Here is a 22697-nt window from a genome sequence, read left to right as displayed (position 1 = left end):
GTCGGGTGAGATAAACCGGTGCGTCGGAGTATCTGCGGGAAGACACCAGCGTCCTCGGGATGGGAAATAAAAAAGGCGAGGGCTTTCTTGCAATAAACACGGCTTTTGGCCGCCTCGCGAGGGTTCACCGCCTTGGCGAGTTATGATTGTTCTCTGCATGCGCGGCCCATGACTATTTATGGTTCCTGCGGATGTTCCGACGTCAAAAGGCGACGAGCAAGCAGCCCAAGAATCCGTGATTTGTGCTTGCGGTCGTTCATTCGACGGTTTTCATCTCGACCGCCCGATGGTCTAGCCTGACTTGGCTAGCTTGTGTTGAGGTGTCAAGCCACAGTCTTAGTTTGACGCTATGCCGCTTTGGGCCGTCTGTGGCTGGTGAATGGGGCATCGAGACTGCAGAACATGATTGGCTGGCTGGAATTGCGGCTGCAGAAAAAAAGTTTCTGGAGATCTTGAATGGAAATCTTTATCAACTGAGTGAACTATTTACCACAATTGCCACTGGACTGCTAAAAACTCTCTATCACTTTTCATTCCTTATGACTGTGCATTGATTCAAAATAGAAAAGAGTTCAGTGATCTGTGAACGGACCCTATGACCATCGGAAATTCAGCACTTTCTTTGACCTTGAATTTATGATGTCGTTTCCGGCTTCGTCTGATCTCTCGCGGGGAAGCTCACGGCTCAGAGATGGCGGGCGCGAGCCGCGTCAAAGTGTCATGATCCAATCCGGGGAGACCGATGATGTCGAACTGGCTCCGGGATTGGAATCGAGCACAAAGCCTGAACCAAAGCCATGGGCACATCTACTAGCTGGAGGGTATGTCATGAATTAGCAAATCAGCGATGGCACTCAGGGAAGCAAAGAAATAGAAAATAACCTAATGGACATTTTCTTTAGGATCGGCGGCATGACTGCAGCAGCCCTCACCTCGCCGCTTGATGTTTTGAAAACGCGGCTTCAGTCTGATTTTTACCAAGCCCAACTCCGATCCCTTCGTGCCGCCCATCCCCTACCCCAATCGCACTCTATTCTCTCCCTGTCGCGCAGCGCAGGCGTCCATTTTGCCGAAACCGTTCAAATTCTACGATCGATACACGTCCACGAGGGCTGGCGCGCTCTGTTCAAAGGGTTGGGCCCCAACCTTACCGGAGTGGTGCCTGCTCGAGCGATCAATTTTTACGTATACGGCAATGGGAAAAGAATACTAAGTGATTACTTCGGCTACAATCCAGACGAGGCTCCTGCGGGTATTCATCTCGGCGCTGCCGCCATCGCTGGCATGGCCACTGGTACAGCCACGAACCCGATTTGGCTGATAAAAACCCGACTACAACTCGACAAATCAAATGCTTCAAACATACCCGGTCGTGGGAGGCAATATAAGAACAGTTTCGATTGCATCCGACAAACAGTCCGTCATGAAGGCATTCGGGGCTTATATCGTGGTTTGACGGCGTCGTACCTGGGTGTCACGGAGAGCTCTCTCCAATGGGTGATGTACGAGCAGATGAAGCGTGTACTTGCTCGACGCGCGGCGCGACGATCGGCCGATCCGGAGCACGTTTATGGCTGGCAAGATTTCATGGAAGAATGGGGTGGTAAGCTTACAGCGGCTGGCTCCGCTAAGCTGATCGCAGCAGCAGCCACATACCCGCATGAGGTAGTCCGAACGAGACTGCGGCAGGCGCCTACGGTCCCGGCCGGTGGTGGAAAGGTTGAGATGAAATACACCGGTTTGATGCAATGTTTCCGCCTGATCTTCAAGGAAGAAGGGATGGCTGGCTTATACGGCGGGTTAACACCACATCTTCTTCGGGTTGTGCCCAGTGCCGCGATCATGTTCGGAATGTAAGTTCTGATGCTCTTGTCCTTAGATCCCAAAGGCCTATCCCATGAATTCGGCTAACAGGGAATTTTAGGTATGAAATGATCCTCCGTTTATGTGGAACGACGGCCTAAACACATGTCTTTTCTATCTACTGCTTTACTACTAGATTTCATCGCTCCGTACTTAGCCCGCGATTACTCCGTTCTTATTCTGGCCCTTCGATATATTTATACGGATAAAGACCCAACAATCCCCACTTGTCTAATGGTCCCATTTTTTCTGCATTTACCAGGAGTTTTGAAAAAGGAGTTATAGCCCTACTTTTGTTCCTCAAGACTAGAACGGAAAAAGATGGCGCGAACTGTATATCGGGTTGATTTTTGTTTGGAGGTCACCGGTCTTCAGGATTCTCTTTCACTTCACTGTATAATAAACCCCTCTTGTTTTCATTTTTTGGTCTATAATATTGTCGAGCTTCAGTGTTACATTATGTACAGCTGTTTTTCTCTTGGATAGGTCCTGGCATGGGGATGCCGGATGTATGTATCATGCCTTTCACAAGAGATACTATTCGTCATTTTTAACACTGGTCTTCTGATACTCACAAAATAGATAGACTAGGTGACATGTCTTATTTGAGGCATATGTAAATAGTCTCGAGTGAGTTCTCAGACTAGAACAAGAATATGCAACTCAAGAAATACGCCTGGCCTTGGCTTTGGTGCTTTGGAGCTCTGTTGGTGTTATCCAGACATTTTACATCATGATTCCTGAGGCGTTTGAACATTTGGGAGGTCTATTGTTTGAAATATTGCGAGAGGGATTCTGGATTTCACCGTCGAAGGTTTGTTCATTATGTAAAACATAGACCTGCCATATGACATGATCAAGAGACTATTCCTTCCCAAGGTAATATGCCTTGGAACCCCATGTACCACGAAAAAAATGGAGGCCTATCTGACCCATGTATTCCATGTTTCGAGAGCCTCTATCTCCGTGTTATGCAAACATTACCCCCGACGGAAGGCATAGGGGGATAGTGATAAAATAAGGAAGAAAGATTCTCCAAAGCAAGACGCCCAGTGCCACGTAAAAACGTTTGAATTTTTTGCTTTGCCTTTAAATAGTCGTCTCATATGGAACAGGAGTGATGGTCTCAGGGAAGTTGTTCTCAGTGCTGACCGTTCGGGCTCCCCGTGGGCCAACGGGTTGTCTCTTCAAGTGCACATGGATACCCTCCTCCTTGGCCTTGCGCTTCTTGATCGCGTTCTCCTTGACTCGGTTCAAGAACTCTTCTCGGGATCGGGAGTGGATGACGTGTTCGATGCGGACGTTTACGCGCTTCTCCATGTATCTGTTGCCCACGCGCTTGTAGATAATGACGCCGACGGCGGATTTGGTGACGTTATAAACGACTCCGGTCTTGCCGTGGTAAATCTTGAAGGGCATACTATACAGGTCCAGTCCTTTAGCTTGTGATCGTTGTAGATGCGCTTCTGTGTGCGCGATAGAGGGAAATCCAACTCATCCTGATAGGAATGCGCGGGACAGAGATTTCGATTTTACTAACCCCTTCTGAACAGCACCGTTGACCTTGATATCAACAATATCACCGACCCTAATTATTCAATCAGCCGACCGGGACCACGTTTTAATTCCCCCAAAAGTCTGTCATACCGGTATGTCTTCAAATATGTCGACAGGGCAATGGTGCCATGTTTCTTGAAGTCGCGGGCAAAGGCATACTGTGAATCGTTGTGTTAGTATGTGGTCCGAGTGATTCTCAAGAGACTCCGTAAAATTGCGTACCCGAGTGCCGGATCTGAGACCGCGTGAGTGACCCATCTTTACAGTGTTGTTGGGAGAAGATGGTGGTTGTCGACGTTCAACTGGAGCGCACCGCAGACAGAGTGCTTCTGACCTCGTTCTTGGGATGGCTTTCGATTTTCGCTTAGTTTGATTTGGGGTTGTGCGGGTTCAGCCCTAAGCTTCCCGAAGCGGTAAGGTGTGGTTATCCACACGATCGATTGCCGCTAAGCGAACAAGCTCGCTTTCAACCTCGTCAATTTCGATTTCTCTTTCCTTTGAACTCTCGACAATCCACGCCGCGACGACTTGATTGCGCAGCCTATTCACAACCAACGACATGGCTCCGTATGTTATCGCTGCCCCTTTCGAAGCTACAATATGGCAACAGAAGTACTGATTGATCCATTTTTAGGCGTTCCTATTCCAAGACCTACAAGGTCCCTCGTCGACGTGAGTTTTCCCTGTACCGGAATAACATGAAGGAATGGAAGGTCGCTAACCATTGCCATAGCATACGAGTCGGCCCGTCTGTCAGTATACTCCGGCCACTGAGCAGAAGCTTGTCTCTGCTTACGTCGTGTGAAAATGTTCCTAACTTGTTCCTCCGACGTATAGTGATTCCGAATTGAAGATGGTCGGCGAATATGGCTTGCGTAACAAGCGTGAGGTCTGGCGTGTCCAGCTCACTTTGTCCAAGATCCGTCGTGCTGCTCGGTACGAATATCTTCGGCGTTATCTGCGTCGCTATCACGTTGATACGTAAAGATACAGCCACGCTAACATTGTGTTTGGCGCGTTACAGTGAACTTCTCACTCTCGACGAAAAGGATCCCAAGCGTCTCTTCGAAGGTAACGCCTTGATTCGCCGTCTTGTTCGTGTTGGTGTGCTCGACGAGTCCCGCATGAAGCTCGATTACGTCTTGGCCCTCAAGGTTGAGGATTTCTTGGAACGCCGTCTCCAGACCTGTGTCTACAGACTCGGTCTCGCCAAGTCCATTCACCACGCTCGTGTGCTCATCAAGCAGCGACACATCCGGTATGTCTAAGCGGTGTACCTACCGTCGGGGAAAGTGGCATTAACATTTTGATTGAATAGCGTTGGAAAACAAATCGTCAATGTCCCCTCGTTCATCGTCCGTCTCGACTCCCAGAAACACATTGATTTTGCTCTTACCTCGCCGTTTGGCAGTGGTCGCCCCGGACGCGTCCGAAGAAAGAAGATGAAGGCTGCCGAGAAGGGCGATGAGGAAGCTGAGGAGGAAGAGGAGTAGATGCATCACCCCAGGTGCTGAGCAAAACTTGACCAATAGGAAATGTTAGAGCCTCATGTACGATAATGATATTTGTTCATGAGCTTATTCAAATAAACAAAAATTCCTATGACATGGTATCACATATTTGCGCCCTTATATCCCGACTTGATCTTATCCCAGAGTTCGAAACCTCACGCCGAATCGCCAATCCCCTCGTCCCGTTGCCATATTCGTTAACCGTGATAATTATACCCCCACTAAGCTCTTCAACCCTTGTTCTACTCCCCTGTACCATCGTCCCATTTGTTCCACCCCATCGCTCTCCCCTTCCAACCTCCTCCTCTGAGCCTCTGTGGCTTGAGCAACAATTTCGTTTCGCTTCCTCTGCAATGCTGCAAGATCTCTTTCCATCGCTTCAGCCTCCCTAGCTTTGCGGGGCAAAGTAGGACCCAATGAACTCAGTTGGCGGTTCAAACTTTCAACCTCCGCCTCCCGCTCTGCCAGGAGAGCAAGTGTGTCTTGCAGCGGAAGCGTTTGAGACGAAGGGACATCGCCAGAGTCTGGTGATTGTGAGGAATGCGTGCGCAGTTCGGCTATCGTACGTTCAAGCTCGGCAATGGATGACGGAAGCTCAGAGAGCTGCGTGGTCTGCAGTTGGACCTTTTTGTATCGATTGGCCAGGTCCCTGCCTACTCTCTCCATTTCCTCGATTAAATCTGCAACTTCCTTCTTACGCTCCTTCAAGTCTGCTTTTACCAAGGCAAGCTGGGCCTCTAACTCCACATTATCATTATGCCCGACCACCAGTGGTGGATCTCCCACAATCGCCCGGAGAAACTTTTCTTTTGTGACCTGTTCAAGGTAGGAGAAACGGAGTTTAGAGAAAAGCTCCTAGGCATAGAATATCGCTTAGTGTGTCTTGAATCCCAATGAAGCAAAAGCGGCTGTCTAGAAAAGTGATTCACAGCCAGATACTCACCTTGTAATGCGACAAATCCGCCTCCAAGCTCGCCGGGGTGGGGTTCTCAAAAGCACTCGTAGAAACGTCGGACGTGCGCTGCTTTGGAGTTAATTCATTGACCTTATTCCCATCGATAAGATCTGCACTTGAAGCGATAGGTTCGCTGATCTTGATGATTGATAGTTCAGGGTATGCAGCATCAATCTTTTGAAGCTCGGCGCGGATGTCAGAATGGCGCTTGGTTGATGCCATCACGGACGAGGTGCTCTTAGCGCCGTCAGACTCGGAATTTAGCTATTCAATTGATCGGCATGTAAGGTTTTCGAGGAATATATGATTACTTTGCCCTGAGTTCAATCAAGTACGGACGATTTCGCCATTTTCGACGTTCTCTCCCAAAACGGTAAAACATAAACAGGTCGATGTTTGTCTTGTTTGCTAGCAAGTTTGGTCACATGACTGCTTGCCACTCTTTACCTCTAGGATCGGTGCAAATGAATGGACTGAGTATCCAACTTCTTGCTAGAAGGGAGTGAGTATGATGACATTCACTTGAGCTTTATGTTTCAGCTGGAGAGCGTTGCGACCTAGCGCTCTGGAATCGCCGCCATGCCAACCTCCGGTAACGCAGAGGACGCCTCGACCCGCCCCAAAGATGATGAATATGTTGCCCAACTCCTGGCCAAAGATGCCCGGGAGTACTCTTTGCGATATTCTGCTTTGGGGGTATATGGAACTACTCCTAAGAGGTACTGTCATTCGCTTCGTGCTCAATGAGATATCCTTCCAACCAAACGCTAATACACTACGCATTGATAGACCTACAGCTGGAGCGCCGAAGCCGAATACCCGTTTCTTAAAACACATTCTACGTGAAACGGATACTCATAACACAAATTTGAAGCGAAAAGAAGAGGAAGAAGCTAGACAAAAGGCGAAACGACTACTTCGACAAAGATTAACTTCTAGAGACGAGTCAGTGTGCGAGCGAGATGAACGAGGAAGGGAATCAAAAAGGCGACGAGTTGAATCACCAAGGGATGAAGAACGAGACAGGGAGAGAAGGCTTACATATCGTCACACAGATATAGGACAAGAGAGCGATGAGAAATCGTCGAGACGCAGGTTAGGTGAATCTAGGAAGAGCAAAGACCGCGAACGGAAGTCTAGCGTCGAGCGCCGAAAAGACTCTCGTAGGCATCGCCGTCATGAAGACAATGATTACGAACGTCACAAGAGGGGTCAGAGCAGCAGAACGTCCCATGAGCGTTCGTCTGATAAATACAAATCCTACGACAGGGAAGGCAGACACAGGAGACCCCCTGAGCATGAACATCGACGCAACAGGGCCGAAGGCACTATTACAACAGATATAAAGCGGCATACTCAGAAAAGAAGTCCCTCGATTCCATCCTTGGATTCAGACTTGGACGACGCTCGAAGTGCCAAATCGTCGGACTCGGACCCGCTAAGTAACTTAATCGGACCTCTGCCTCCTTCAGAGAACGATCTGCATACTCCACCAGCCCTTCCGCGTGGGCGTGGCGCTTTTAGAACAAAATCAAGCACCATTGACTCACATTTTGAAAAAGGCTACGATCCTGCCCTAGATGTCCACTTGGACGATGAAGACGATCCACCGACAAAGAAAAGCAGTCGTCGGCCGATTCCTGGCATGGCTACGGAAGACGACGATTGGGATATGGCCCTCGAGGCTCTCCGGGACCGCAATGCTTGGAGGAAGAGGGGCGCGGAGCGACTGCGTGAAGCTGGTTTCGAAAAGAATGTGGTTGAAAGATGGGAAAATAATACCGCATTTGCGGGCCTGAATGATATGCCTGCGTCGGACTTTAAGTGGGCAAAGAGTGGCGAGGGCAGGGAATGGGATCGTGGGAAAGTCGTAGATGAGAATGGACATGTGGATATCAAGCCTGCTTGGTGAACAAGGCTTCTCCCTAGGCGCCTTGCTCCATTACGGAAGCTAAACCTTCGGCTACATCGGAAACATATCGGTGAAGATCCAAGTGCGAGAGGTGTATCGCTCGAAAGTGTCAATTGAGGTATAAGGAAACTTCAATGTCATTCATTAACATGCAAGAGGTCTGGAAGAGACGATCATGATCCAAGGAAACAAAGTGATGGAAATATGTGATCCACGGACTACCTGAAAGAAACCCTTTTCTAACACAAAGAAGGAAGAGAAAGAATCTTCTTAACTAAAAATGATCCCTGGAATGAAAGGCAGCCAACCAAAAGTACACAACCCGCTGCGTCACCTCCCGACAAACGCCGCTTCGAAACTCTTTTGACTTTCCTCTTTAATAGCCATGGCGGCGTTGTGCATGCATGTTGCCGGGATGATAAATGGCGGCTTCCAACGTGGCACGGGCGTGAGTCTCACTTGCATACTCGGGTTCCACCATTCCAAACAGAGACGAGCCGAAATTCCCATCCTGACTACCGCGGTCCACTCTTGTCGTCTGGGCCATTCTGGAACATGCAAGATAATCCGTGGTCTGGATAGATGTGCGTCCAACTAAGGCATGGCATAACGACAGTGATATTGCTTGGGTTAGATAACTAACTAGTTGTTTAGCGCTAAAGACTGTAAAGTTTGCTCGGGAGGGGTATTCTCGATGCTTTCCGGTAAAGTAAGTGTTGATATCCGGTCGTTATCATGACTTTAGTTTGCGTAGTGTTTTCCTTCTGGGACTAGATTTGAAATGAAATGAGAAGGCGAATATTAAGCTGGTATGTGCGGAGAGTCAGTTCCGACCTTCCGACGCCAGAATCGAGTTGTATCAGGGTCAAGAGAGATATGAGCTGTTTCCATCGCGGTCAAGAGTCGAGATAGTGATCCTACCGGCTGGAGCCCAGAGAGTAGTGAAAAGGCGGAAAGCGAAGGTGGAGAGGCCGCGGAGTACGTTGAGATGTGCTGTGTATAATTCGGATTGCCAAGTCCTTCAGTGCCAGGGCCTTTATTTGGGGGAGCTGTATCGAGACGCCATTCTTCTAGGCCTAGAAACTCGATAAGAGGCTGCAAGCCTATTTTCCCTGAAAAGTCGACCAAAGCCCCAAGGAACCTTATCCAGTGAACCATCGTGTCAGGATCCAAAGTGCCTGGTTGCTGACGAAACTCGACTGTCGGGGGTTTTCGCTTTGGGCGTACATTGTTGTCGCCGATGTGATTTTCGGGCAAGATGGGAGCGTCAACAGAATCGAGGAGGGGAGTGAAGTTATATTTGAAATATAGGGGGTTAGTTGATCTGGAAATTGAGGGTAGCCGAGGATTCAGTACATCGATGATCGTTCGGATATCGGGGCAAGTGTTGAGAAGGTGGAGAGCCATAACGGGCCTTGGTGATCCGCGTGGGAGAATTGGAGGTTGGAAGTGAGGATTGTTCACTGACGTGATGCACCGCACCTAGCAAAGTCGAATCATCAGATAACTTCATCCAACACAGCAAGCAATGTAATCTAAGAAAAACCTACCGGCTCATTTAACATCCTATTCCATGACGGGGAGGTATCGAGCAATTTGTCCAGTTCTGGCTCATAGACTAGTAATATCATTGCAAGATTTCGAACTGTGTGGAAGGGAAAAACGGAGTTTGGGGTCGTTCCGTTGCCAATATGCACATGAAGGCCGGTGGTGCTGTTCTGTTCACAATACATCCGGAGCTCTCTGTAAGGTATCGGATTGTACTGCCCAGATCGTGAGGTGAAGATCCGTTGTATGTCATGCTCCCACAGTGGAGAGTATACAGGGTAAGGAGGAGATATAATCTCAATTGGCTGCGTTTCATCTTCAGTATTCGTTAGCATATCTGAAGTAGAGTCGAGGGCAACTCAAAATACTGCTGGTTTCTTACAGCACTCGAACCAATCTGGATAATTCGGGGCCACTGTCTTGTCCGTCGTTAAGTTCCAGAAGGAATAGTCAATGCTACCGTTCTGGAAACATTCATCGTCTTCTCCTTCCACCCTGATCCCAACACCAGTGCCATTAGGGCCGTGAAGGCGAACTGGGCGGAGACGATCGCCCAAAAGACTTGAAAGGGTGGTATTTGGAAAGCGATTAAACGTAGTTTCCTTCATTGCCGCAAAAAACTCGACCTCCAAGCCAAATGTAAGGGTCGAACCACGGCCATTTTGAACCGGTCCTCGCGTCATTGTTGACAAAAATCAGAGTAGTTCAACTACTTCCACAATCATTATCAACAGGAGAAAAAGTCTTGAATATCTCACAGCCTTGTCGAAGCAAGCTGTTAGACCTTGGTGGTAAAGATAAATTTGTGTGTAAACGACTGTAAAAAGGGTGTGCGTGTTGCTGATCCAGGTATACCGGCGAACCGTCTAATTGTGGCATGAGAAAGCATCGCGAGGCAACAAAGACAAAGGCATGCGGAGATGCTGGTGCACAACCAGTTGAACCAAGTTTTCCTTTCTTGTGTCAGACCACTCTTTCTGAACGCTGTCTGCTGCCACTGTTGCAATTTTGTTCTGCAGGGAACAGATATCAACCTTGGAAAACGGCACTCATAGCGGGACAAGGAATAAGGCAGTCAACAAAGGCTCGGCTGCGAAGGAAAGGAGCACGCATTAATTAGGTAAAAGGCCAAACAAGATCGTGCTTTGAAAGCAGTACGAAAGCCTGCAATACCAACCATTTAAAGCCTGGAGCAGGCAGCTGGGATGAAAAAGCAAGAGGGAAAAACAAAATTCGAAATTTTCAGCTGCGTGAATCGGTTTTCTGCAGGTCGATGCGGGAATTTGCAGGGTCTAGCCGCCTACGATCAGCCGCCTGCCATCGGCATCCGCAATGTATGTACTTGAGCGGTGTTTGTATCAAGCTGGGAGTCGAGTCGCGAAGAGGAAGCTAGGCTGGCAGTTAAGGCCGGCAACTGAATCAAAGCAGATGCAGACGCGGCAGCAAATCGAATTTCAAATTGGATTTTGGGTTTCCGGGCCCCCAGATGCAACGCGATATCTCGAGATGACAGAATAATGGGATGCGAGAGGACGGTTGCACGAGTTATGGCTGCCCACAGCAGCGAAATGCACGAAGAAAGGCTTTCGTCTCCGGGTGCAGATATGACCGATCAAATCAAAACCAATTGCTTAGACGCTAAAAGTAATTGAGAGCAATGTGGTCGGGCAAGGAAAGTCAAGTCCCACCAACACAGCACCTGCACAAGAGTTTCTTCAGATTAAGAGATCGGTTTTGCGCTGGTACCCATGAGCATTGTTGCCGTGCCTCAAGAGGAAAAAAAAATCCCACGAGAGAGGTTTTTGGGAGCGGGAATTTGAGGAAATGTTTGTGATGACCCTAGTTCGGGAACAAGAACCAAAACCTATCAAAGACTTTTTGAGTTGGCTGCGCACTGGCGAAAGTGGGGATGACGGTCTAGATCTTCGCATCGAGAGTTACTGTTTTATTCTTAGATGAGCCAAGTCAGCTAGCGTTGTCAATTCGAGCCTCCTGCATCCCGAGCACAAGAACAGGGCCAGTCAGCGTGGCGGGCACTCAGACAACTGCATGAATTGGCGCCAAAGACAGCAGATCCTTGCAGGGAGGAGAGGCGAGACCTGCCTCAGCACACTCCATTCTTCCCACATCAACGAGAATCATGTTAAACCAGGTCTCGGAAAACAGCATCGTGAGGGTACACGATCATGGAGCTGCACGGAAACAAAATGAGATGACTCCCGGTTGGGCAACGAAGGGCTTGGTGCTGCCAGTTGGGTAATCTTGCATGGGCTGACAGAGATAGTAGCCGACGGCACGGCAGACAGAAAGCCGTTCTGGTTGAGGAAGATGGACGAGATGGACGAGGCGGATGAGATGGAAGAGCGCGGGACGGCGAGGAGGTGAGGTTGGCGTCTCGCGTCTTCCCGGTTTGGGTTCCGGCCGACGTTGGGCCAGTCAGGGGTACTTCCACTGCAGCTGTGGGCACTCGCACCACGAGAAGTATGTAGTACATCAGTCACGACAGCAAGGTATGACCGTTCCATATTTATTGGCGAGGATTCTCCTCTTCTGGATTCCCTTGGATGCATCTTCACGGGCTGATCGGAATGACGGCTTCTAATCACACCGCCGCAGTTAGGTACAACGACACTCCCCGCCAAGAGACCGACATTTCCATCAAACTCCCCCAGCTCGCACCCTCTCGACATCCTTTGATACACCAATTCAGATCAGGCCTGAATACCATCACAGTTTCTGCCCCAGCATACGGAGTACTGCCTTTGTACTACTCCCTACTAAGCTTGATTGCCCAAAATCGGAATGCCGGATCAGTTTTCGTACCAATACCCCTCGCCACTCGAGGGGTACGACAATCTCCCGCCGCTCTCCAAGTGAGTCGACGTTTACGGCCACTCAACACGTAGCGGTTGATCTCTGACCTCAGGCTTAGTGAGAGGAACGAAGATGGGAAATCGCTGAAAAATCCTCAAGCCGTCGAAAGGAGTAAGGGCCTATGACACATTCCAAGCCCCGTTGGACGACCGGGACGACGTGGTGGGTTTCGATGTCCATATATACCACTACCAGGTGCGTGCCATGACGCACGAACCGCCTGACACCGAAAATTCCTTTTTTTCTGGCTTGCTTTCTTGTTGCTTGATGGCGCAACGATCCAGGACTGATGTGGCCGCAGAATAATCCCGAACAAGTCGAATTTGCAAAGGCCCTCTGGGAACGTATCAGACGCGAATGTAATGCCACTCCATCCAATCCTTCCTCGTTTAGACCCGCGAGTCAAAATCGATGAGCTCGCCCGAATTCCATCCATGAGACGGCAGCCTCAGAAAAAACACCTGGTTAAGAAGAACCCTTGTTTTGGCTTCAGAACGAGTGGTTAAAGGTGAACAAGAGCACCCGGTCAACAATTGGCTAACGATTGAACCCAGTTCCCGAACTTCGTATCTATGACTTTTTCGATCGGCCACTTGGCCCACACCCAGTTGCGATGTTTGAAGTGAACATCTTCACTCCTTCGCAATTTGGCGCTTTCATTCCCTGGCTGGTGATTAACCGTGGGCCACTCAGCGTCCTCATCCATCCCAACACGATAGACGAGGAGGAGGAGAGGAACCACACGCAGCGGGCAACATGGATGGGCGAGAGGATTCCGCTTGATCTGCGAGTTTTCAAGCTGATGAGACATGAGTAACCGAACGGTACCAGTGGTCGCCTCCCTTGAATCCTTCGTCCCTCGCTCGCTTAATTTCCTCTGATCGGCGACATCCCCAGCATCACGCAGACAGCTCCGTCAGGTTCTCTCGTATGTACAAAAAGGCTACTGATCTGTAGTTAAGCTATTGTCTCTCGAATTACCCAGCTCAAACTCATAATATTGCCACTGATTCAACCCAAAATTCGCCGATAAACCCCAAGCTTTTTTCTCCCACGCCATTCCGCCTTGTATTGTGCCACTGCATGGCTCACCAAAAAGAAAGCAAACAATCCACAGGAAGTCCACAATTTAGCATTGCGGGGGTTGAAGCATTCCACAAGGCTCAAAGTACCCTGTGCATATCTTGCTACAAATCCAACTTGAGCCTCCAAAGTGCTATCAGCGATTCCTCCGCATAAGGACGGGAACAGTCCAACACTATCGTGACACGGGCCCCGTCTGTGTGTCGGTTTGTGCCGCGCAAGATGCAACCAGCTGACCGAGCGGGCTTTGCTCGTCACTCTTGCTGTCAAACCACATCCGGCAAAGTAGGCGGCAATGATAAACCCCAGGATGTTTCTTCCACACCTCTCATCGACCGTTCCCGGTAACACCGCCACGAATAAGTGGGAGAAGTACTCCGTTCCCAGTCTGCCGTGGACCGTTCTGCGTCCAGCCTCAAGTGGAAAGCCAGATCCATGAACCCTGTCCTGCTGATCCCGCGCCAACTGGGATCTTGGGGAACCTCTCCATGCAAGCCAGTTTGATTTGTTTTGCAGGGTTCGATTTTGAACAAAAACCGCCTCAAGCGCCCCAGCTTGTGAGGCCCTTGAGTTTTGTGGGTGGAGCTGTCACTCTGTGACTCTGTCCAGCTTCCCGTGGTTGCGTGTTGTTCGTGTGACAGGAAGCAGCTGTCAGTTTTTGAACCCCTTTCGATCGAGGGTACGGAGGGCTTTGTACAAACAAGCCCTGTTTTGAGCTCTGGTAAGCTACCATTGATTGGACGTTTTTCATCCCGATTTCTAAAGAAGATTTGATGTGAAATCTTATCCGTTCACAACTCTCTGGTGCAACGCTCCTTATCGGTCCAAATGTTTGGATGGAATATGCATGATGCAGCCCCTTCCAGTCAGATCAGGCAGACTTGCCTCGTGCTTGGAAACCGTGTTGTGGTTTGCCCAGCGTTTCCCACCCTTCGTCTGGCGTGGTCGACATGGTCCCTTTCTTCGGGAGAATGGCTTCTCTGGATGGAGAACCTGTGCTCTGTTGAAAATGGTTATGTTTGCTACTTCTCACAAATCCTGTCATATCCAGGAGTCCCTCTTTGACCCGCTTTTTCGAGATTCAACGTCCCATTCGGACAATGCTGCAGCCCGGAATCTCCTGGAATGTGGCTTGACCAACTCTGATACAACCCTACAATAGCCCTGGATCTTAAGCAGCGAGAAGGCAGACTAGTTTTCGGACTTGGTCCAGGCCCATTCTGCCCTCCCACTTGAGAATCGCGGTGCCGTGGGATGGAACCTAGAGCAGAACGCTTCTTTCCCGGATCCATACTCCGGCGTCAATCAACACCTGGCTCTTCGCAACCAACTTTCAGGCCAGCCACCGTGGCTCAATCCGTTACATGGTTTACGTGGATCCATTCGTTGGAGCAATTTGCGACTTTGTGACCCATCAGCATTCCATATTCACGTTCGTTCAGTATGAGGTTTTTAATTGGTGAAAATGCGCCTCTCTACCATGGAAAACTGGTTTTGTCTCGATGCCCATGTGCGCATTTTCGAAGGGCGCAAACCCAGAGACCTGACATCTTGGCCCCCTCGACCCTTGGTGGCATGGGCTTGCAGATCTGGCCTCGTAGTGACCGCAGGCCTACCTATTCAGCTCCCTGAGGCTTCCATTGCAGAATGAATCCGGAGAGCTGACTTCAAGACCATGCTAGCCACCGCCTCACTCACCTCCAAGACACGGTTCTGCTTTTTTATTTGACTAAACCGAACTTTGTTGTGTTCACACTCTGGAATTCATTCCTTGACACGGCTTTTTGGAGTCAGCGGAACCGTTTCTAGAGCGATAACTCCATCAGTTCCCTTGGTATGGCGGGCTGAGAATATGCACTTTCCTTCTGATCACAATCTCTCACTCTACTCGGTACACTTTGTACTGTTATGGCTTTCTCAGATACCAGGCTGAAACGCTGCGCTAGTTAGCGCATATGGAAGCACTGAGTGGGAATTTTGAAAATGACTTGTGTTCTCTGGATGAGAATTATTATGATGTGTGATATTTCCGGCTTGGAATATCACAGTTTATACAGACCCGAAGCCATCGGTGCGTCTGGGCATCATTCAATCCCCCTTCTCTAAGTGCTTTTGACCCTTGATTATGGCTCTCAATTGTAAGTTGATTGTTATGCAGTTTGTTACTATAGGATATTGAGGCGCGCCTCCTGACCTTTAGGACGGTTTTCAGAATGGTTGTCAAGCTCTACATTGACTATTGAAGAACAGGACTGGAAGTTATTGTTATCCACATAACTCCACTACTGGTGATTATTATTGCATATGGCTGAAATTTATATATAAATTTTGAACAATGCTCTTGTATCTCTTCAACTCTGCTCACACTCCGTTTCGTTTCAGTTTTCATTACATTTGTGAACTTAGTTGTCCCAAATGCTATCTCTATTAGCTGCTCATGTTTGATGCAACAGAGCTTTCAACAAATCACCAACTTTTCAGTATGGAATGAATGGTGTGTTCTTTGATAACTTCACTCCCGCAATGATAGCAACTGGGTAGCTTTACAGCTCAGTTTTACCGAGTTCTACATCTGCATCTTCGTCAAATCCCAAGTTCGATGGTGAATATAAATGATATCTTTCGCACTGAATTCCCGTGGTGGCTTTCTGGGCTATAACTACGTGGAACATCTGGCCTGTAATACAATGGACAGTGAAAAAAAAAAGGAGAGAGCATATATTCCTAGGCTGTGGTCACGTCTCAAGCTCGGTGAAAATTGGATTTCAATTTTAGAATACCCCTTATCCCAGGACAAAGGCCTGAATCAAGAAACAAATTTTCTGGAAACTGATATATATGATTTTTGGGTCTGCAGCTTACTGGTCACGGGAGCTAGTTAATCCGATTCCGGACTAGTGAGGATCCATGTCAAGAGTCGCGCATGACAGCTGATTATCGGACATGCCACCAAGATCCTCCATGCTGCCTTTCCACGCAGGTATCGCCAGTTTGCTCATGTGTCCTGACTATTCGATACTCGGGAGAACGGCACACTATGCAGCCTTGAAACCTCTTCTGGGTGTGATACCGTGCCATCACTGATGAAATGATATGCAAGCTGCTTGACAGCGCTGCGACAGCATGTGATCTCAAACGGATCACGAGTGGAGGGTTGAAGACTACAAAATGACGAAGTCATGAATAGTCTTCCCCCTTCTCTTTATAAGTGGAACGGCTGACTCTCGACAAGCGCAAGGTGCGGATGAGACCACTGATAGGTTAAGAGCTTGTCGATCATATTTCCGCCCATGTGCTAGTCCTCTGATAGAGGTGCTTTCTGGAACACTTCACTCTAATCAGGGTTTGCATCGTTTTCTTGATAGATATGTATCCCAGAATACCTGTGGAGTATACACTCCAAAAAGCCCTGCCGCATCTTTCATGAATGAGAATTGGTAATGTCAGCCGAACGATCGTCAGGGCGTCAAATGCCAGGACACCTTCAAATGAATGGGTCATCGGTCTAGTTTCATTGGCTACCCCATGAACTTCAGGCCGGGAAGCAACGATCTTGGTCTGAATATATAGTTCATGATGCTCGTCTGGAGACAGTTTTGGAGAATAAATAGACGGACACCCACCTTGGAGGCTCCCACACAGCCAGAAAACGCGTTGATATCCGGTTTGGTTCCGTTCGGGTTGCTTCATTGATATGCTGGTCGAATCACAAGCAGCAATTTTCGTCTTAAGATGTGGGCAGCAAGGCAGTGGCATCGAGCGATAGCCGGTTTTGCTCTGTTTTCACTCGGGGGCAGCACGATAAGGGGAACCCATGCAGCGGTGCCTGATTATGTGGTGAAATATGGTATGAAGGGGCGATGCCCACCCGAGTTTCCGCTTCTCGCTTTATTTGGTGGCGAGTAAATGGAAAAGTATTTGAAAAGCTGATGCCGGTCTCAACGCTTTAGCACCTTTGGTTTGGACACACAGCCAAGACCCGTACCAGCCGGCAGATATCGCCGCTCAGGTCGCGCACTCAATACCGCAGGTCAAGTATAAGCCCGTAGCGGGTGCACCATCGCCATTAACCCTGAATAACTTGGATCAATTGAATGCACTAGGTGGTAAAGATATCTTTTTGACATCTTCGGAGGGTATACGTGCGCTGCCAGATTGGTTCAAGGGCGTGAGACCTAATAGCGACGGTAAAACCGAAGGAGCCATAAGCTCAACGATTGTTGTTACGGAGCGTGAAGACGGGGTGGTCGATGCCTTTTACTTTTATTTCAACGCGTTAGTAAAGCAAGGATTCCTACGGCTCATTCGCTGATGCGTGGTCAGGTACAACGAAGGAAATACTGTTTTTGGTATCCAGTTTGGCAACCATGTCGGAGACTGGTAAAATGCCCCTTATTCGCGAATAGGTCCAATCCTGAGAAATGGCACAGGGAACATAATATGATCCGTTTCAAGAATGGCCAGCCTCAGGCCATCTGGTATAGCCAGCATGCCGGCGGGCGTGCGTTTGCATGGGATGCCGTGAACAAACGCGGACTGCGGCCTGTTGCGTTCAGCGCGAATGGTAGTCATGCCCTCTACACAACGGAAGGGTGGGTACAATATTTGATTTTGCCGTTTTGTCCTCGAATGCTGTATAGGGTTCACACTGACATCAACTCAGAACCCACGACCACACCATCCCGGGAGTCAGCCTCCCAATCGGACTTTTAACCGACAAGTGTAATGAAGGCTTTCTGTGGGATCCGACCTTGAGTACATATTCATTCCGGTACGATCGAGCCTCGCAGGAATTCAGCGCATACGATGCAGACACTCCGGTCAACTGGCTCAATTTCGACGGGCAGTGGGGCGATGAGCAGCTCCCTGATGACGCAGAAGGACAGGTTATCTTGTTCGGGCAACGAAAGTATGCGTCCGGGCCCAATGGCCCCAAGTTCAAAGAGCTTGATCGCAAAAATGTTTGCCCGTCGAAGATCGGACCTTGTTTTATTCGACGAAGTTTGAATCTGCAAGAAGAGGAGGAACAAGAGCTGAAGCGCGTGGTGGAGCTATTGTAGAGGTCTCAGTCGAACTTTTCATTTTCGTTGCTGTTTCCTAGTGTTCAATGTTCGAATTCCGAGGATTGTATATTCCTCGCCAATGTGATAGATGTTCTTCAGTGTGCCTGAATGTTCGAGATAGTTCCAGCTTGGTCCAAGTATCTCGAAACCTGTGACAGCTGGCATCATCAAATTCAAGACGGAGTTGCAAATGTTTACCAGGCGTTTGGAATGCCCCTTGTGACAACTTTCATCTCCCGCCCAGGCAAGGGTCCATGTCGCAGCATGCATGAACTGGGTTGCGTGCACGGATTCTTAGCAAAATTATCAGTCAGCAACGGTTATCTTTGGGGAGTTCCAGCAATTGTTTTCTTGCCTTGGTTACTGAGGACACAGGCCTTCTGGGAATGTCGACATCTGCCTGTGTGGGAGAGTTGGGGATGGGTCTGGAGAAGGGGTCCATCTCGAACAGATGCCGTGGTGTAACGACAATACAGCATGTGTTCAACCCGTACCAGACTTACAAAGCTGCCTCCCAAAAGCGGTTTGGCCTGCTTGGCCTGCAAGCTTGCCCACCAATCAGAGCCCGCTGTTAAGCTCCAATCCACCCCTGCCAAGCGATTACGGCTTGCTTTAGGGCGGACATGGCTGTTTCCTCCACGCGTACTGGTATTACCGATCCGCCTGGCCCCAGAATTCGCCCTGAAACGAAACCGTGGTAACTCGGGAAATAAGCGTAATTTTGACGTCGATGGGTCACCCCTGAAGCAGTGCTAGGAGGCCTGTCCTTCTGGGACGCAGGATGCAAGGTGCGTGATCGGATCTGAGATATCGGGCACGACGGAGGAGTGATACTCATGGGGATAAAGTGCATCGGACTATGTAGTTGTTTTCCGGCTGGAAATGAAGCATGGCTCTTGCTGGGTAATTAACGCGACCTCTGGAGGCCTTCGGATGGAGGAAATTTAAAGTTACCGCGTACGGGGCCCGTATGAGAGGCATGCTGACCCTTTTTCCTCCCAATCGAGCATTCATTTCGTTCTTCTCTTCGTTTCGTTTCTCTCAGCAAGAATCGTCGAGAATCCAAGACTGCTGGCCTCAGCACCTGGGGAATATCAACAAGAAGCCGCTGGCCCCGTGAAGAATTGGAGATCGAGCAAGTTCGCTTGGAGTAACTTTCCTCCCCCAGAGCGTGCCTCAGTTGCTGCTCCCCTGCTCCCCTGATACTTCGGTTTCGTTGCCCCCCCCTATCCTCTCTTTTTCCCTTGAGAACTTTATATTTTGTGATCTTGTCATAACACATTCCTTCGTCCCTTTCTCTCATCGTATATTTGGCCTCTTAACTGCCGGGCAGGGTGTTCACTTCCTCGTCGCTCAAGATTGAAGGCGGACTTGCGATTGGAAGCTTAGCAGGTCTCCGAACCTGGGATTCCTACCTCGTTAATCCTGGCACTCTTCTTGCTGGGCTCGCGTGCAGCTGGATTGATCGAACGTGCCGCCGTCCCCATCGATGCGATAGCAGTTTTCTTTTAATTCCTAGTCCAGAATACGCTCCTTTTCTAATCCCCATTCCAGCTCGCAATTTGCTGGCTCCTTCGTATCGATCGCCGTCGTGACTCCAGGCTCCTTGCGAGGAGACCAAAAACCCCCGATACTGACCCGTTGCCGCAATCTCACCTGCATCCCGTCCTTGCCATCGCGTGGCTCGAATAGTTGGGACTGATTTCGACCTCAGACGCCAAGAGGCGGTGGACGATAAGAGGGTCAAAAGTGCTGCCAACAGAAAGAATTGACACTTCTCTGCTTCGCATCTCTTTCCCCTGCAAACAGCTGTTCTAGAAATGTAAGCTCAGTCTTCCGCATTTGTGTGAAGTGTTGGTTCCTGGTTTGTGTTGAAGCTCCCGGACTGACATATTCATGGCCCTCAGAACCCTTAGTCTTCAATGAGGTGAAACGCATCACAGTCATCGCATCGCTCAAATTACACTCTCCTGCTATTTGGTCAATCATCCCATTCGCGCACGCACGCACGCCTTTCTCGGCTGAATCAACACACCGTCGCGTGAACTTCTGATTAAATCATGTCGTCAGCCCCTGCTGCGCCCCGCACCCCCGGTTCGTCGCCGCCCCCTGACGCCATCCCGGCTATCAGTGAGAATGGAAATCCATCCCATCCTCAGGCCAACGCAACGCGTCGCTCTTCCCGTGGCTTTCTTCGTCGTGCAAAATCTACCGAGAAACTTGGCGAACGCAAATTGTCCGGCAAAATGAGTAAGAAGTTACTAAAAGAGCAGGCCAAGGAAGAGCAGCTACGTCGCCAACGGGAGGCTGCTGCTATCTCAAAATATGCTCCTCAATTGCCGGACATCTCTCCCCCTCCCCAGCTCAACACGTTTGGCGGAGAAAATGTTCATCCCGGCAATAGTGCAACCATTTCAAGCCGAGCAGCATACGAACCCAGCTCACCCCAAAACTACCCTCCTGTTCCGCCAATTCCATATGACATACTCGCAAGAACAGAAAGTATGGCGCATCGTGGCCGCTATAGCTATGCTAGTAGTGCAGTGAGTACGATCAATAGTCCGAGAAGAGTAAGGAGACGAAAGGACCCGACGCCCTACAAGTAAGAGCACTGAATATTCCCTGATTGCTTATCTGTACCGTTGAATCTCATTCTCATTCTTTCTATTAGCATCCTCGTGATTGGCGCGAAAAACTCCGGCAAGACCTCCCTCGTTAATTTTCTACGACAAGCTCTTGCCCTCCCGCCTACGAAGCGCCCAACACGCAGTCTCGAAGAAATGGATGATCTGCCACAGGCACCTCCAAACGGCTACTTCACCTGCCATTATCTCGAAACAGAAATCGATAGCGAACGAGTTGGTCTAACATTGTGGGATTCACAAGGGCTTGAGAGAAGTATTGTGGACCTTCAGCTTCGCGAAATCACTAGCTTTTTAGAAAGCAAGTTCGAGGATAGCTTCACTGAGGAGATGAAGGTTATCCGGTCGCCCGGCGTGCGCGACACACATATCCACTGTGCATTCCTTATCCTGGATCCAGCCCGACTTGACGCTAATATTGCTGCTGCTGAAAAGGCCGCCGAAGGGGATCCTAGCAGTGCTGCTGCACGTGTAATTGGCGGATTGGATGAAGACCTCGATCTGCAAGTCCTACGTACTATGCAAGGGAAAACAACGGTCGTGCCTGTAATCAGCAAAGCTGATACCGTTACCAGCGCTCACATGTTGCATTTGAAAAAGACCGTTTGGGACAGCTTGAAAAAGGCCAACATCGACCCCCTGGAGGTACTGACGCTTGAGGAACCTGAAGACGACTACTCCAGCTCTCTTGACAGATTTGACGAAAGGGATGAAGATGAACTGAGCGAAGACGGGAGACGCCGTACTCCGGACTCCGAAACCGTTCCGGACGACCCGAACAACCCAGTCCCACCTCCAGCGGCTCCATCAGCCCTGGAGAAGTCATTGGAGAAGCAACGAAAGCGCAGTTCATCGTCTAGCATGTTGAGCGGAGGGCCGAATAACGAACCTTTCATCCCACTCTCAATTCTCTCGCCTGATCCACACACCCTGGACTCTAAGGACGGACCAATTGGTCGCAAATTTCCTTGGGGATTTGCGGATCCGTATAACCCCGAGCACTGCGATTTTCTGAAGTTGAAGGATACAGTATTTGGCGAGTGGCGTGCTGAACTCCGTGAAGCCAGCCGTGAGGTTTGGTATGAGAGATGGAGAACTCTTCGGCTGAAGCGTAACGGGAGTCTTGGAAACGGTCAGATCTAACACCTCCAACAGTGGTTTGAACAGCCCTAAACGAGAAGTGACTTGCCGAGCACCTTCACCGGTCTATTGCCAAGCACTATGACGCTAGGCGTCTTGCTTGATGTATGCATTTGTCTGTGGTACGGGGATGTGAGAGCATGAAGCCTTTTCTTCTTTCATTTCGCTTCGGCTTATGTCTTACTTTTGATCCTTTCGCTGTGATTTCTGCGGACATGGCTTTGCTCTGCCCAAACTGGCGGCCTATTCTGTGTGTGGAACTTGATGTTGTAAAAAGAAACATTCTGTTGAAGATTATTGTCCTGTTCGTTTGCTGTCAGCTATGAATGGTCTGGCTTCTTTTCCTTGTCTTCATGACTCAATTCTCATGTTCTTGCTCATTTCATTTTTTTCACTACTGAAGATTGCTTCTCCTTCTTCTCATACCCCCTTCTGTCTTCCTCTTCCATGTTCTATTTTTTGCCCCTCTTCTATTTACACTTGATTCAAATGGTCCGCATTGAACAAGCTACTGCTGCAGGAAGATTATCACGTCGTCAGCCAATCCAA

General features: G+C 49.3%; 8 protein-coding genes across 8 annotated transcripts; 6 read left to right on the top strand and 2 right to left on the bottom strand.

The window, feature by feature from the left end:
* Positions 1-639: 639 nt before the first annotated feature.
* UREG_00435 (uncharacterized protein) lies at positions 640-1901 on the top strand (the record flags this gene model as incomplete). Its single annotated transcript, XM_002540876.1, has 3 exons — positions 640-821; positions 903-1853; positions 1880-1901. The coding sequence occupies 3 exons, from the start codon at positions 640-642 to the stop codon at positions 1899-1901; spliced, it is 1155 nt and encodes a 384-aa protein (XP_002540922.1).
* Positions 1902-2952: 1051 nt separating this feature from the next.
* On the bottom strand, positions 2953-3678 carry UREG_00434 (60S ribosomal protein L21-B; the record flags this gene model as incomplete). The annotated part of the gene is made up of 4 exons (XM_002540875.1): positions 2953-3283; positions 3404-3451; positions 3511-3578; positions 3643-3678. The coding sequence occupies 4 exons, from the start codon at positions 3676-3678 to the stop codon at positions 2953-2955; spliced, it is 483 nt and encodes a 160-aa protein (XP_002540921.1).
* A 608-nt stretch (positions 3679-4286) lies between these two features.
* UREG_00433 (40S ribosomal protein S9) lies at positions 4287-4913 on the top strand (the record flags this gene model as incomplete). The annotated part of the gene is made up of 2 exons (XM_002540874.1): positions 4287-4678; positions 4739-4913. The coding sequence occupies 2 exons, from the start codon at positions 4287-4289 to the stop codon at positions 4911-4913; spliced, it is 567 nt and encodes a 188-aa protein (XP_002540920.1).
* A 1552-nt stretch (positions 4914-6465) lies between these two features.
* Positions 6466-7798, top strand: UREG_00432 (uncharacterized protein; the record flags this gene model as incomplete). Its single annotated transcript, XM_002540873.1, has 2 exons — positions 6466-6605; positions 6676-7798. 2 exons carry the CDS (start codon positions 6466-6468, stop codon positions 7796-7798), a joined length of 1263 nt encoding a protein of 420 aa, XP_002540919.1.
* Positions 7799-8599: 801 nt separating this feature from the next.
* Positions 8600-10029, bottom strand: UREG_00431 (uncharacterized protein; the record flags this gene model as incomplete). The annotated part of the gene is made up of 3 exons (XM_002540872.1): positions 8600-9280; positions 9349-9662; positions 9729-10029. The coding sequence occupies 3 exons, from the start codon at positions 10027-10029 to the stop codon at positions 8600-8602; spliced, it is 1296 nt and encodes a 431-aa protein (XP_002540918.1).
* A 1645-nt stretch (positions 10030-11674) lies between these two features.
* On the top strand, positions 11675-13037 carry UREG_00430 (uncharacterized protein; the record flags this gene model as incomplete). Its single annotated transcript, XM_002540871.1, has 5 exons — positions 11675-11727; positions 11967-12219; positions 12320-12415; positions 12522-12579; positions 12775-13037. The coding sequence occupies 5 exons, from the start codon at positions 11675-11677 to the stop codon at positions 13035-13037; spliced, it is 723 nt and encodes a 240-aa protein (XP_002540917.1).
* Positions 13038-17035: 3998 nt separating this feature from the next.
* Positions 17036-18363, top strand: UREG_00429 (uncharacterized protein; the record flags this gene model as incomplete). Its single annotated transcript, XM_002540870.1, has 4 exons — positions 17036-17150; positions 17230-17578; positions 17710-17895; positions 17967-18363. 4 exons carry the CDS (start codon positions 17036-17038, stop codon positions 18361-18363), a joined length of 1047 nt encoding a protein of 348 aa, XP_002540916.1.
* A 2063-nt stretch (positions 18364-20426) lies between these two features.
* UREG_00428 (Sep4a protein) lies at positions 20427-22151 on the top strand (the record flags this gene model as incomplete). The annotated part of the gene is made up of 2 exons (XM_002540869.1): positions 20427-20968; positions 21038-22151. 2 exons carry the CDS (start codon positions 20427-20429, stop codon positions 22149-22151), a joined length of 1656 nt encoding a protein of 551 aa, XP_002540915.1.
* Positions 22152-22697: the final 546 nt, after the last annotated feature.

Source organism: Uncinocarpus reesii, genomic scaffold (genome assembly GCF_000003515.1).
Source record: "Uncinocarpus reesii 1704 scaffold_1 genomic scaffold, whole genome shotgun sequence".
Taxonomy (NCBI): domain Eukaryota; kingdom Fungi; phylum Ascomycota; class Eurotiomycetes; order Onygenales; family Onygenaceae; genus Uncinocarpus; species Uncinocarpus reesii.
This window is presented reverse-complemented; position numbering and strand designations above follow the sequence as displayed.